General features: G+C 40.1%; 1 protein-coding gene across 6 annotated transcripts in view; it reads left to right on the forward strand.

The window, feature by feature from the left end:
* Positions 1-6,888: 6,888 nt before the first annotated feature.
* LOC131236455 (uncharacterized) overlaps positions 6,889-13,233 on the forward strand; it is a 29,806-nt gene continuing 23,461 nt past the window's right edge. For all 6 annotated transcript variants that reach the window (XM_058233624.1, XM_058233630.1, XM_058233628.1 and 3 more), the window contains exon 1: positions 6,889-7,222. In XM_058233624.1, the coding sequence (XP_058089607.1) occupies positions 6,974-7,222 (249 nt within the window). In that variant the 5' untranslated portion in view covers positions 6,889-6,973. The remainder of the gene's footprint in view (positions 7,223-13,233) is intronic.

The following is a 13,233-nucleotide window of genomic DNA, read 5'->3' on the forward strand; positions in this document are numbered from 1 at the left end:
ATAAAGTGGAGATATTCACATCAGTATACACTTCTTATTGTACTTACAAATGTTTAATGTATAACTGCAGTCTCACCCGCGTGCGAAAAAACTCTGCAGGAAACAGATTGAGAGAATGGATGATCTTACAACTATTGTCGGTTTAGACCAGGCATCGAGATGTTATGTTCAAGGCAGTAGGAGTATAGCTGCATTAGCATCATCATCTTGTCTTCAACAAGAACTCAATGATGCATGGAGAGCTGGGCGATGACCTCGACAATACAATTGACTTGTCAGATGATTTTGTCACAGACTTCACAGAGACCATCCCATTTTTGCCAGACAATCATTTGATTGGACAACACGGCTCACGTAACACTCCCACTCACACAGCTGATTCCAATACTGCTCAAAGTGGGAGCGCGGGAAGGAAATGATCGTGCCCTCCTTGTCTTTGTGAAGTACTCGGGGCCTCTCTACAGACCGTTGCTGACTTAATGTTGAAATTTGGCTTCTGCAAGTCCATGAATCACACTTCTAAAGTACTTGATATACTAGAAGAGGTCCAGAGCCTAACCAACTCAGAGTTTTTTGAGGTTGGTCAGCTCTTGAGTAAGGACAAGGATCTGACATCGTTATTTATGAGTCTGCGAACTGAGCGTCGCATTGACAGATTGAAGAAAACACTCTATGACCACTTTGGTGATCGAGGTGTCAGATCCATATGAGGATTTGAAGAAAATGGTTATGTTTTCTTCGTTGTTAGTTGTTGGTATGTAATAACTTTGATATACATGATTTTCTTAGATGGTTTGATAATTTGCTTTATTTTTTTGGATTGACACATATGATGGTATATACGTAGTATATACGAATATGACAATTATGCCATGACGATAACTTTTATGTAATTAACATCTTTTATATGGTTTCACATGCATGCATTGGTAAGTTTATTTTCTTAAGACAGATAAGACCATACAATCCGCTTACTTGGAAGGGTACGTATATACGACTAGATTTTGTTTTCATTTAGTAAGTTTATTTGTACTTTACGATACTACTCGATAGGACAATACTGCATGCAAACTTCGTTTGCGAATTTCTATTCCAACACATGAATCTCGTGCCAATTACGTCCATGTCATTGCAGATGAGAAATGATAAGTATTATGTCGTCTTGGTGGGACGTAGGCCTGGAATATTCATATGCTAGGACGACGCTCGATTGGAGGTGAAGGGCTTTAGTGAAGCGAGACATTGCAAAGGAATTGGAAAGAGGCAGTTACATGCTGGGACGGTCACTTCAGTAAGGCATGTGCACCGTCGAGACCTTGCACAGAATCTCATGCGGTTCAGGTCGCCACATTTTCTGATGAGTTGGACATCCGCCATTCTTCGTCTTCTTCCATCCGATAGACGATGCAGATGGCACAGGCGTCGCAGGCCATGGTTTCTGGGGTCGTTTCGATTGGTGATCTTCCTCCATCAGCCCGATCAGATGGAGAGATATTCTATGCTTTTCTAGTTGGCGTCAGTGTCCTTTTTCTTGCCATCCTTGTTATTTTTAAATTTTAGCCCAACATGAATGACTGTAACTCTTTTTATGTCACTTGTTACTTTTTCTCTCTTTTTCCTGCACAACTTAGGTTTCTCATGTTTTCATACATCTCTATTTTAAACTGCCATAGATTTATTGGGATCTATCTTTATCACACCACTGCCATATATTGATTGAATAAACTAGATATTACCGGCGTTGATGAGACATACATCGGTGGGCCCAACACAATTTTATGACCCGAACAAGCTATATGTATGTCAAGGTAAGTGACGGGACTTGCTACTCCCATTAACACTAGGTAATGGCCGGTGGCCAAAGCTCCGTAGGCCCCACCACAATGTATGTGTTTCATCCTTGACGTCTGTCCTCATTTGCGCATCATTATACGGTGTGATTTAAAAAATTACATATATCCAAAAGTCATGTGGACCACATTACAGGGAAGGAAACAGTGTTGATTGAGGGTCGACCTTAGAAAACACCAGTGGGGTCCACATGCAGTTAATATTCTTTGATATCTATTTTATATCTCCATATGGGCCTGTATGGCATTCATGAACAGATTTGATGTGAAATTATCTGGTAAAATAATAGGCTTGATGCTATATCTTAATGTGGTGTGGTCCACCTGAGATATATAGCCCTCTAATTTTTGGGCAATGGTGTAAGATGTCATGTCAAAATGGATGAAGGGCATGGATGAAACATTTTCATCAAGGGGTGACGCAGAGAGCACGGACTCCCTTGCCATGGAGTTGATGGCAGGACACCAATGCAAGGGAACGGATTGACTACTCCCCCTTACACCAGTTTCAAAACTGGTGGTTGGTGTTCTTTGGAAACCATGATGTATGTGTTTCATCCTTTTCGTTCATCCATTTTTACAGATCATTTTATGGCTTGATCCCAAAAATGAGAGGTATATAAATTTCAGGTGGACCACACCACATGAAAACAATATTGATTGGACATCCAACATTAAAATCCTCCCAAGGCCCACTGTACTCTTTATTTGACATCCAATAGGTTGATTAGGTCATACAACCCCAGATGAAGGGAAAAAACAAAAATGAGCTTGATCCAAAACTTTTATGGCCCCAGAATGTTTTTTAATGGTCGACGCTCATACAATACTGTTTCCTGTAATGTGGTCCATTTAAGATTGGGATATAACTTATTTTTGTTCTCAGATCATTAAATGATCTGTTAAAATAGATGGATGACATGGATGAAACACATACATCATGGTGGGTTCCACGGAGTACCGACCACCAGCCATTGGTTGGTGCCAGGGGGGGTAGCCAATCCGTTTCCCCAAAGCAATCCATCCATTGGCGGGAGACGGTTATAACCGTCCTTTCCAAGTAATGTTAGCACAGGTAGATGAATCCCATGGATGGCATGCAATCCCATGCCCGTCCAAACACAATCACTCCATGCTTTGCCATTAGTCGTCTGCCCATCCAAACACGCCATAGTTGGCCGCTGGATATAGCAATCCGGTGGGATTGCATGTAATCCACTGACGCCATCTTGAAAGCCGTGCAATCCACCTTAATACAACCCAATCCTTGGCCAGGCAGATTGGAAGGGATTGGAAGATAGATCCCGGGATTGGCCAGACATGCCAAACAGACACGGGATCATCATCCGGGGATATATAGCAATCCCATTGATCTTAAGACAATCCACTGACGTCACCATCATAACCTTTAAATCCCATCCAATCCACCCTAATCCCTTCAAAATTGTCTAGGACGTGTTTGGTTTTGAGGGATTGGAAGGTTTAATCCCATGATTGGCGGGTGTGCCAAGTAGACCGGTTGTAGCAATCCCGGGATATAGCAATCCCATAGATTTTGCACCAATCCACTGATGCAGCTATCATTACCTTGAAATCCGTGCAATCCACTCTAATACCATCCAATCCCATCCAATCTGCCCCGCCAAACAGGCCCTAAGAGTAATGGGTGATCCAAGCCATGCAACTAGTGCCATGCAAAACTTGAGGATTCTGCCTAATATCCCTTTCGAGTCATTTAGGTGCAAGATCTGAACCGTTGATCATACAGGGTTCATTGTTCAAATTTTGGTGGGAAAGTTTCAGACCCGTCCACTCATCAGATGGTCCGGACTTTGCGAAATAAATGTATAGATGAGTGCGACATGCTCGACTTATTGCATTCGCAATTCGAAGCATAAATCTCTCGATTTCATGGCAAGAACATCATTATTGAACTACAAACGTGCAGCTGGGATTCCACATGCATGTGGCCCACCAAACGGGACAGAGAGATTTAAGAGGCTGACAGTGCCTCTTTGTACATATCATGAGAAAAGCTTTGATACCCGCGTAAAACTGTAATATACCATATAAGTACACCATAAGTACTTTTGAATTTGCATACGTGGCGCCAGCAATTCCGATAAAATATCCAAATTCTAGATATTGAATCTTGGACAAGATGTACCACAGATCAATACTGTTTTTATTAAATGATCTCAATATCGTATTGATATAAATTAATTGGACGGTTGGAAATGAGAAGTATACAATGCTTCCGTGTCAACTAACCACTTTGGATCAAAGGTTCAGATCACGTGGTCACTAATGATATTCATGGCGACCCAATCTTATGGTATTTGATTGGGTCACATGCTACTGTTAAAAATGGAGCCAAATGATATTAAGTACATACTAGACAAACAAACTTTCAAATATGCTTAATCCCGTTTCTAATTGCACCATGTGGTGCAATTAAATCCCACCACATCACATAATGCATTAAATGGTGTGACCAATGGATGACATACTTAAATGTATTCTTAGCATCTACGACATTTCATATGATATTTTTTTAAAGAATGCAGCATAACAACAATGATTGAGTTGATTCAGGACATGAGATGTATGAATGCCCTCGGATGTTGTGTTCTTGGATGGGAATCTTGCACACCATTGGGTGCCACACACTTGGTGGGTAAAATACCAAGTTTTGTGAGGCATGATGTATCTTTTGTATTGACATTAGCTTCATCGATTAGATGGCGTTTGAGTACAAGACATATATACACAACTAAATAAGCACAACTGGATATACTATGCAAAGCATAAGATTCTTAGGAGTTTCAACACCCGGTCAAGGGTTCGAGTACCCATACATGGTGAAATTCCAGAAGCGTGAGTATGTGGGGTGTGTGTGCGTGTGTAAAACTAAAAACAAAAATGTAAAGCATAAGATTGATGCACGTATGCATGTTGAGATCTCTACCAACTCTATCGATGAACTAGAGGGACTACTACCATGAGCAACTACAATATTGGAAAATATTATTACATATATTGCATTGATGAAAATGAAAATAATATATAAAAGATGGGAGAGATTTAAGAGTTTTACCAAGATTTTAATAGGCACTTGTATGCAGCCTATGCACATCCACAATGCTACATACATATATTGTAACATATGTGCATGGATTTTCATTTTAGGGATTGTTTGGATTACTAATTATTAATGTAAAAAGAAAAGTGTCATTATTGTGCCTTTACCACAACTAAATCAAACACAAAAATCATTAGCCAAATGTAAATATTTTTAAGAAATGAGTAAAAAAATTTATGATTTGCACACTTTTTTCACGACATTATTGTGAAAACCTCAAACTCGTGCAACGGTGTGCCTATAGATATGATAATTTGATATTAAAGTGATGAAAAAAATGTCATTACCATATTGTTATAGTTGATAAACATAACGTGGAGTCGGAGGTCATGTATAGATGTTGTTAGGAGATGTATAAGAAAATTTATATTCATTGTACTTTTCCGGCACATTATCATGTAGTTAGTAATTAAAATAGATTATTAGCTTGTAAGAAAATAAGCACAGCAGTGTAAAGATTCCTTATAATACCCACGTTGTCCCCACAAATTTGGACTAGTCTAGCTTGACGAACCTAGCTTCAGGCCAGGACACCTGCGTAGGTTAGCCATATCAAACGCAAAAGTATAAGTATTAAACAATGGCTCGCTTGACTTTTGAACTGTGTCCATCAATATTAGTTAAGTGCACATATATACCATGGTGCGTCTCACATATAACTAATGGCAGGCGTCCCTTATGTTGGACATAGGATTGTGGGGCCCACCTGTGGGCAATCAGTATTGTATAGGTCCGACGGTTCCCTTTCGCACCGACTATCACCTTAATCCACAATTCACTGTGGTGTGGCCAACCTGAGCCGTGGATGCTGAACTTGTTTTTCTGGGCCTGAAATTGAGAAATTGAAGGGTGCACCTGATATGGAAGTGATTGCACGTTGTATGCATCAGTGGGTCTATGGAGTTCGATTGTTGTACCTGCATACAGACAGCGTAGACGATTTCGGTTCCACTCACTGCGTCTGCGAGTATAAAATAACTAACGCACCGGACGTATTGTAATCGGATACATCGGGTCGCTAGCTGCTGGATCTAAGGTCGTCTTTCAACGGTCCAAACCATTTATATCATGGGATTCACGTTGGATGTACAGATTAAAAAAATTAATTCTCTTAAATTGGAATAATTCCAACCGTCTGATCATTTGATGCTTTTCCCATGATACGGACTGTGCCGTTAAGCTCTGAATAATCAAAAGTAAAAATATTTTAATCTCAGCGTTTAACTTTTCTGCATCCCCTGGCCACTGCGAGGCCCATCATGTAAACGGTTCGGGTCGCTCAGAGGATTTCTATCCAACGGCTGAGTTGCAACGTATCCTATTACAGTACGTGTGATGTATTCTACCAAACCTCTGTACCTATATGGAGTAGCGTACTGCGCACCGAGTGAAATCTATGGGATCCACCATGATCTACGTGTATCATCCACTCCGTCCATCCATTTTATAAGCCTATTTTAAATCTTGTCCATAAAGTTGAAGGATATCCAAACCCTAGGTTGACCACACCACAAGAAAAAGTGGGTATGATGACTTACACCATTAAAGCCTTTCTAGGGCCCATATTGACGTTTAGTTGTCATCCAAACTGTTAATAAGGTCATGAAAACATGTATAAAGGGAAAAAACAAATATGAACTTTATCCAAAACTTCGGTGGTCCCCAAAAAGATTTCAACGGTAAGGGTTCAATTCACACCTTTTAATTTGGTGTGGTCCATTTGAGAGTTGAGAATTCTTAATTTTTTTAATGTGGAATTAAAATAACATGTTTAAAATGATGTACGGAATGGATAAGATACATACAACACGGTGGACCCACAAATTTACCCAGTACACTAAAAGCGTACTGAGTTACTCAGTACGCAATCCGCGTCCTATATAAAGAAGGACCACGGCCTCTTTTCCAGAATCGGGCGGGAATTCTTTTTCCCTCTTCTTCTTTTTGTCCGGCCCTATCTGGGGCTCTGTCCGTTCAACTAATGGAGAGATCGCCGGACGGAAAGACCGTCGACAATGCCGGCGACGGCCTCCGGCGGCCGGAAAGGAAGACTCGGCGTCGGTTTGTGCAATCGACGCTTTTCTCTCGCGGATCGCAAGAAGACGGAGAAGACAAGAGCTATGGTGAAGAAGATGAAGAGACGGAGGAAGACGACGGAGAGGAATTCGTAGAAAGAAAGAGTAAGAGCAAAAAGAGAAAGCGCAAGACCCAACTTAGGGCTCCCAAAAAGGTACAATTCAATTCACTCCTTTGAATTTCAGCTCTGTTTTTTTTCCTTTTCTCGATTTCAGCTTCTGTTAATTCAGATGTTGGATTATAGCAAAATTTTCGCAAGAAGATTGTAATTCTATATCAAGAATCAAGCAGCTTTATTTCTTGAGCTGATCGCAAAATCAATGGCGATTTTAACCTTCTTTTTGTAGATTAGGTGTCGTAAACAGTGGGGCTCATAGTTCGGCAATCTGAACCATTGACGCGATGGGTCTCACTGTGGATGGTCTATGCACAAAAATTTCCTCAGTTGGAAGTTCCTAGCAATTGAATATTTGGCCCTTTTTGGTGGGTTGAATGTGGAGTGATGCCTTCTTTTTTGTTTTTATCTTAACCATCTATTTTTTGCTCACTGATTTATGGGCTGGATTTTTTTCTGATGCATGAGAGTTTTGTTGTATAGGACATCCAGAGCGGGTGGTATAATCCCCCACCCACACACACACACACACACACACACAAGAGCGCAATTGTACAAGTTCTTGGCCCAAGCGTCGTATACCACCCTTTTGTAGATTTGCATAGTTGGTGTTGATTAATGCATGTAAGTCATAATGATGATGAGTTGCATAACCATGGTTGGAAATTGGTATGGTGGATCCAAAGAACTTGTTTAGGAGATGAAGGATCTAGGAAATATGTGATCCTTGTTCCGAGGTTTTGCATAGTATTATTTGTCTCTCGTGACCCAGACTGTTGATCTGATGGGCTCTACTCTGATGGACCATGCCACATATCTTTCTTATAGTATAATTCTAACCAATTCCATCTGTGGCGTGCAAATAGATGATCAAGGAAGAAAAAAAGAAAAAGAAAAAAAAGCAGCAGCAGAGCAGTTCGCATTAAAGGAAAGAAAACCAGTGATTTGATTGATAGGATCTTCTGTCATGAGATATTTCTGGGGCATGGTCTGTCCATGGTTCGGCCCATCGGATCAGTGGTCTGGATAACAACAATGAAACTACTTCTGCAAAGTCAAGGCCCAATGCTACACATATCATTGGGCTGAGATCATATAAACCCTCTTAAGGCAATTAAGACTTCTGCTTGGTCTTGTTTGACTATCTGTTGTTTCTAAGCGTTTAAATATGCATGTTAATTCCACTTGGTAAGTCTTGAGTTGAGCTCATTGTGGATTTGATTGAGTTGATCTGACTATTGTATTCTTCAACTTCATAATGGATGATCCCCATAAAACATCGTGTTATGATTTCCTTCCTTGCATTTGTGAAAGAAGCAAACCAAGCTGAGTAATGCACTAATGCTATTTGCAGATGCTCCATCCTTAAGCATCAAACACAAGCACTCACGTGCGGCAATGTGGCACCTATGTGGAATTCAAGATGTTCATCAGATGCCCCCTTTAATGTTTCGTGAGTCACTCATCAGGTGGGGAACGCATGTCCGTTTAGTGTTCACAACCTGTCACTTTCTTTGTTCATGGCTGATGCAATCCGGTCACTGGACCAATGATACCTTGATACCTGAATCACAAAAAACTGGATGAAGAATACACTCACAACAATATTGGAGTAGATTGGAGATGAATAACTTTATTGAAATTGAAACTTCTTGACTTCTTACAAACACTTAAATAAACCTCACAAAACTCAGGAATTGTTGTGCCTTTACCTTATAGAACAACCCCTTTTTTAGACCTTAAAAGACATCCTAAAATCCATATTCTTTAATCAAGATTTTCCAACTCATATGTGAAATCAATCTAATTCATTTAAACAACAGCAACTCTTACAAAGATTTGGCCAATTGGTAATAGCTAAAAAAATAAAAACAATAAAAGTAAATTCACATAATCATACTGAAAATCTTTGGAGTCTTCAAATCAACATCCATATCATCAAAATCAGCACCCTTATAAAAAATATTAAATGGTATTCTATTCTCTGAATGGTATTTCATTCTCTGAAATTTAGCCTTCAAATCTAACAGCAAACAACCTGGAATTTAAAACATTTCGGGTTTTGAGATGGGTATTGGCCCTATATCCCTTCATGTTGGAGAGAAAACTTTGACAAGTCAGATGCTTCATATAAGTAGCAGAAGTCCGGATCCAATCTTTTCAATTTGTAGCCCATGATCCACGTGTATTCAGAGTAGGTCTTGTTCTTCCATTTCACCAAGTATTGCTTGTATTAGCCTCCTTGAATGCTGGGGGTGTCCACGCGCAACGCTCGTTCAATGTCTTTTTTTTTTTTTTGGGAGCTGTTTGTCCATACTATTGATAGCTGTCTTGCAAGTCCCATGATACTTGAACAAATCAACCATTTTGAAAGTTGGCGAGATCTCATAGTCATTTGGCAACTTGATTTCATAGGCGTTTTGACCCAACTTCCTCTTGACTTGACATACCCCAATGTCTTTCCTTTACTTCTCACAAATACTTAAATAAACCTCTTAAAAATCAGAAAATGTAGTGCTCGTAGAACAACCCCCTTGTGTATAGACCCTAAAAAAGTTTGTCCAATTTGCAATGGCTTAAAAATAGTAACAGTAAATCTAGAGAATCATCCCCAAAATATTTAGAAAATCTTCAAACTCTGTTATCATATCTTCAAATATCTTCCAAAGTAGTACATGATAGTCTCCTAAAACTTCACATCCAAAACTAGTTGCAAACAATCCAAAAGTCAGTAGATGTTGGGCCCCATGGTGGGCACTGACTGCATCATAGGCACACATGATGAATGGAATGGCCAAAATTTTGGACTATTGAACATTTACCATGGGACCACTGCATATACGAAAGGGCATTTGTGTTTTATTCTTGAAGATGGGCTCCCACAAATGACATTCCTCATGGTGGACTTGTAGAGGCATAACTTGGATTCATCAATCTAGAGAAAAAATAATCGTACCATATTTGCTAGAATTATGGCATATCACATGCGTGCGCCCCGAAGTACATGTGGCATGCATCTACCTTAATCTCAAGCAATTAAATCTTGGGCTCTACAGTTGATGGGGCCCAACCCAAAAGTCACACAAAATGGTTGATCCCAACAAGAAAGTATGAGAAATTGAGAATGCAAAGCCACACAATTTTTTATTTTTTATTTTTTGAAAGATGAAGCAATTTATTAGTTCGAAGCCAAAAGGAACAAAAGCCATAGCAGAAAAAAAGTGGAAAAAAAATACAAAGATATAGGACAACCCAAGGCTGGAAGACCCCACCCTTCCCTAATAAACAACAAAACATGATTTATGACCTTGGTAGAAGAAACACTCGTATTACATAAACAACTATTGTTTCTTTCAACCCAAAAGGCTTAGAGGGCAACTAAAAGAGCTAGCCTCCATCTCTTTTTGCCAAGCTTTCCCCCTCCACTTACATGGCTAGAATGGAAATGGCCGTCGATAGAAACTAGCGAAACCCACAAAACCTCCACAAGGGACATGATGCTAGACCAATTAACTGAGGCGAACATGTAGTGAAGGAATAGGTGATCGACAGAATTTGCATCGGCAAGGTGAAGTAGGCAAGCATTAGGAAGAATGATGCTTGTTTTTCGGAGATTGTCGATCGTGAGGATAAAGTTCCTTCCTGTTAGCCACACAAAAGCTGCTATCTTTGGAGCGGCTTCGTAGATCAGACTAGTGTGACAGGTGCTACCGGGGGACTCCGGTTGAGACAAAACTCCAAAGAAAGTTTGCACCGAGAAAGCTCTCAAAATGCCACGTCTTTAGAATAGTGAGTTTTGAACCCCTGGAGATAGCATGATCCCTTGCAAATGAGAGAGAAGACTGATTAGAAAATTTGTTTCAGAATTCAAAAGATTACACCTTGAAGGTGGAATCCAAACCCTACTAGAGTTGTGACTCGAGAAGCAGTCAGCAACAAAAATGTTCGCCATGGGGTAGAGATTAGCTAGGGTAGGGAAAGTAGATTTGAGGGTGGAATCTCCACACTAGATATTGTCGCAAAACCTAACCATCGCTTGTTGCCGGCAGAAAAGCCCAAACATTAGAAAACCTTAGGAGCCACATATTCAACATCCTTCCATAGGAAAGAGGAATGGTAGAGGGAAGAATCATTGGTCCGCCAACCCATCAGAGACATGCCGTATTTGGCAACTATAATCGATCTCCACAAGCTTGATTCCTCAGAGCCAAAGCGCTAAACCCATCTTCCTAATAGGGCAAATTTCACGAGATCTAGGTGCTTAATGCTTGCTCCCCTTCCGAGTAAGGAGTGAAGACTTCTTTTTAGTTAAGTAGCGAGAATTTCCTAAAAGGGGACCCCCCTGCTAGAGAAACTCTCTAATGAGGACATTAGATCGTTCTAAGTGTGCCAGAGGAGGAGGATAGTGTTGCGGCCTTCTTGGTGGCTAGACGAGTGTTACATGGGGCCTGTGGGGTGCAAATTGCATCCCTAATCATCGTAGAAGACCTCATGTGTATGGTTTTTGCATCTTTGAAGACCCCACATTGGGAAGATGCACATAGGCTGCGTATTGTGGAGTTCCGGACTGTTAGATCGAGTGCAAATGTCGATCGAACTATTGGATTACGCATATCGGGCTGTTTACCCACTTTTGATTGTGGCCCGCCTTGATTGTGGACACTTTAGGACTTACGTGTCTTAGTTTTATTTCTTAAGCTATTAAGATTTAGTTTATTTTGCGGTTTTATTTTGTTTTATGCATTAAAGCACATATTTTAGATATTATAATTTTTTTAAAAAGAAATCTTTCCTGAGAGCGTCCCCTTGTAAAACCAGATTTCTGAGATCATAAAGGAGGGGAGCTCTCCCCATGCTATTGCTTTTAAAAAACTTCAAAGTTTATCTTCTTTATTGATGCGATTTGAAGATTAGGATTGGTGAGAGGCTATACCTATTCAATGGAGGTGCGATATTTCCACTTCTCTTTCGTATTCTTCATTTTTCTCTATCGAAGAGGTATTTCTTTCAAGTTTTCATCTTTTCTTCTTCCCCCTTTTTCCAAAACCCACCAAAATCCCTTCATTTCTTCCTCTTTACATCCTCCTGTACAAACTCAACCCTTGAAACCCCATACCCTAGCCAAAATAACCCGCACGTGTGACCGTACAACCACACGTGTGAAGCCCTATAGTTGGCTGTACGACCCATCCTTCATTCCTTTAATTCCTTCTTGCTTCCACATGAAAACCCCCCTCAATCCCATTCCTTAATCCTAACCTAAACCCTAGATTCCCAAATATCCAAGTTTCCCCAAATCACCTAAACCCTAGATTCCCAATTTCCCGAATTGGCCCTAAATTCCAAACTTCCAACCATCAAAATCCCCAATTCCCTTCTATTAAGACCCGAAGCATCAAATCCCTTTTAGCAATTAAGCAACCTAAGTCTTAATTTCACTTTTCCCAAAATCCCATGAATCTTAGGTTGACGTAAACCCTAATTGAGCAAACCCTAGGTAGTATTGGATTTCCCTTTTTGAAATTAAACTAATTCATATGCTACTTGGATGTTCCTACATCCGTAAGATCCCATCTTTTAGTATTTAATGGTCATGCATTGCGTAGTTTGATATATGTGGCCTAAACTTCTCATAGCTACATGCTTGATTCTTGATATATTTGATGATTTAGTGTAGTTTGTGAATTTTGATTGTTTAGATTAAGTTGCTGATTGATTGATCTCGGTTAATTATTTAGTCACATGCATGCGTCCTGGATCACTCTCTCTAGAGTTTATTGATCCAAAGGCAGGGTGTCCTGTATTCATTACAATACGGTTGTATCGGCCGATACGTAACGGTAATGGCCGACACCGTTACGCGATACGGGGTCGAAACGGGCACACCCCTGATTCTGTGACCGTAACGACTGTTACGTTGCCGTAATGGCTGTTACGGGCCTAAAGAAAAAAAAAAGTATGTTTTTTTTTTTTTTTCCTTTTTTTTTTTCTTCTTCTTCTTCCTTCTTGTTTTTCTTCTTCTTCATCTTGGGCTGTTGTGGCTGCAGCCC

The sequence above is a fragment of the Magnolia sinica genome, chromosome 2, assembly GCF_029962835.1.
Source record: "Magnolia sinica isolate HGM2019 chromosome 2, MsV1, whole genome shotgun sequence".
In the NCBI taxonomy this organism is placed as follows: Eukaryota; Viridiplantae; Streptophyta; class Magnoliopsida; order Magnoliales; family Magnoliaceae; genus Magnolia; species Magnolia sinica.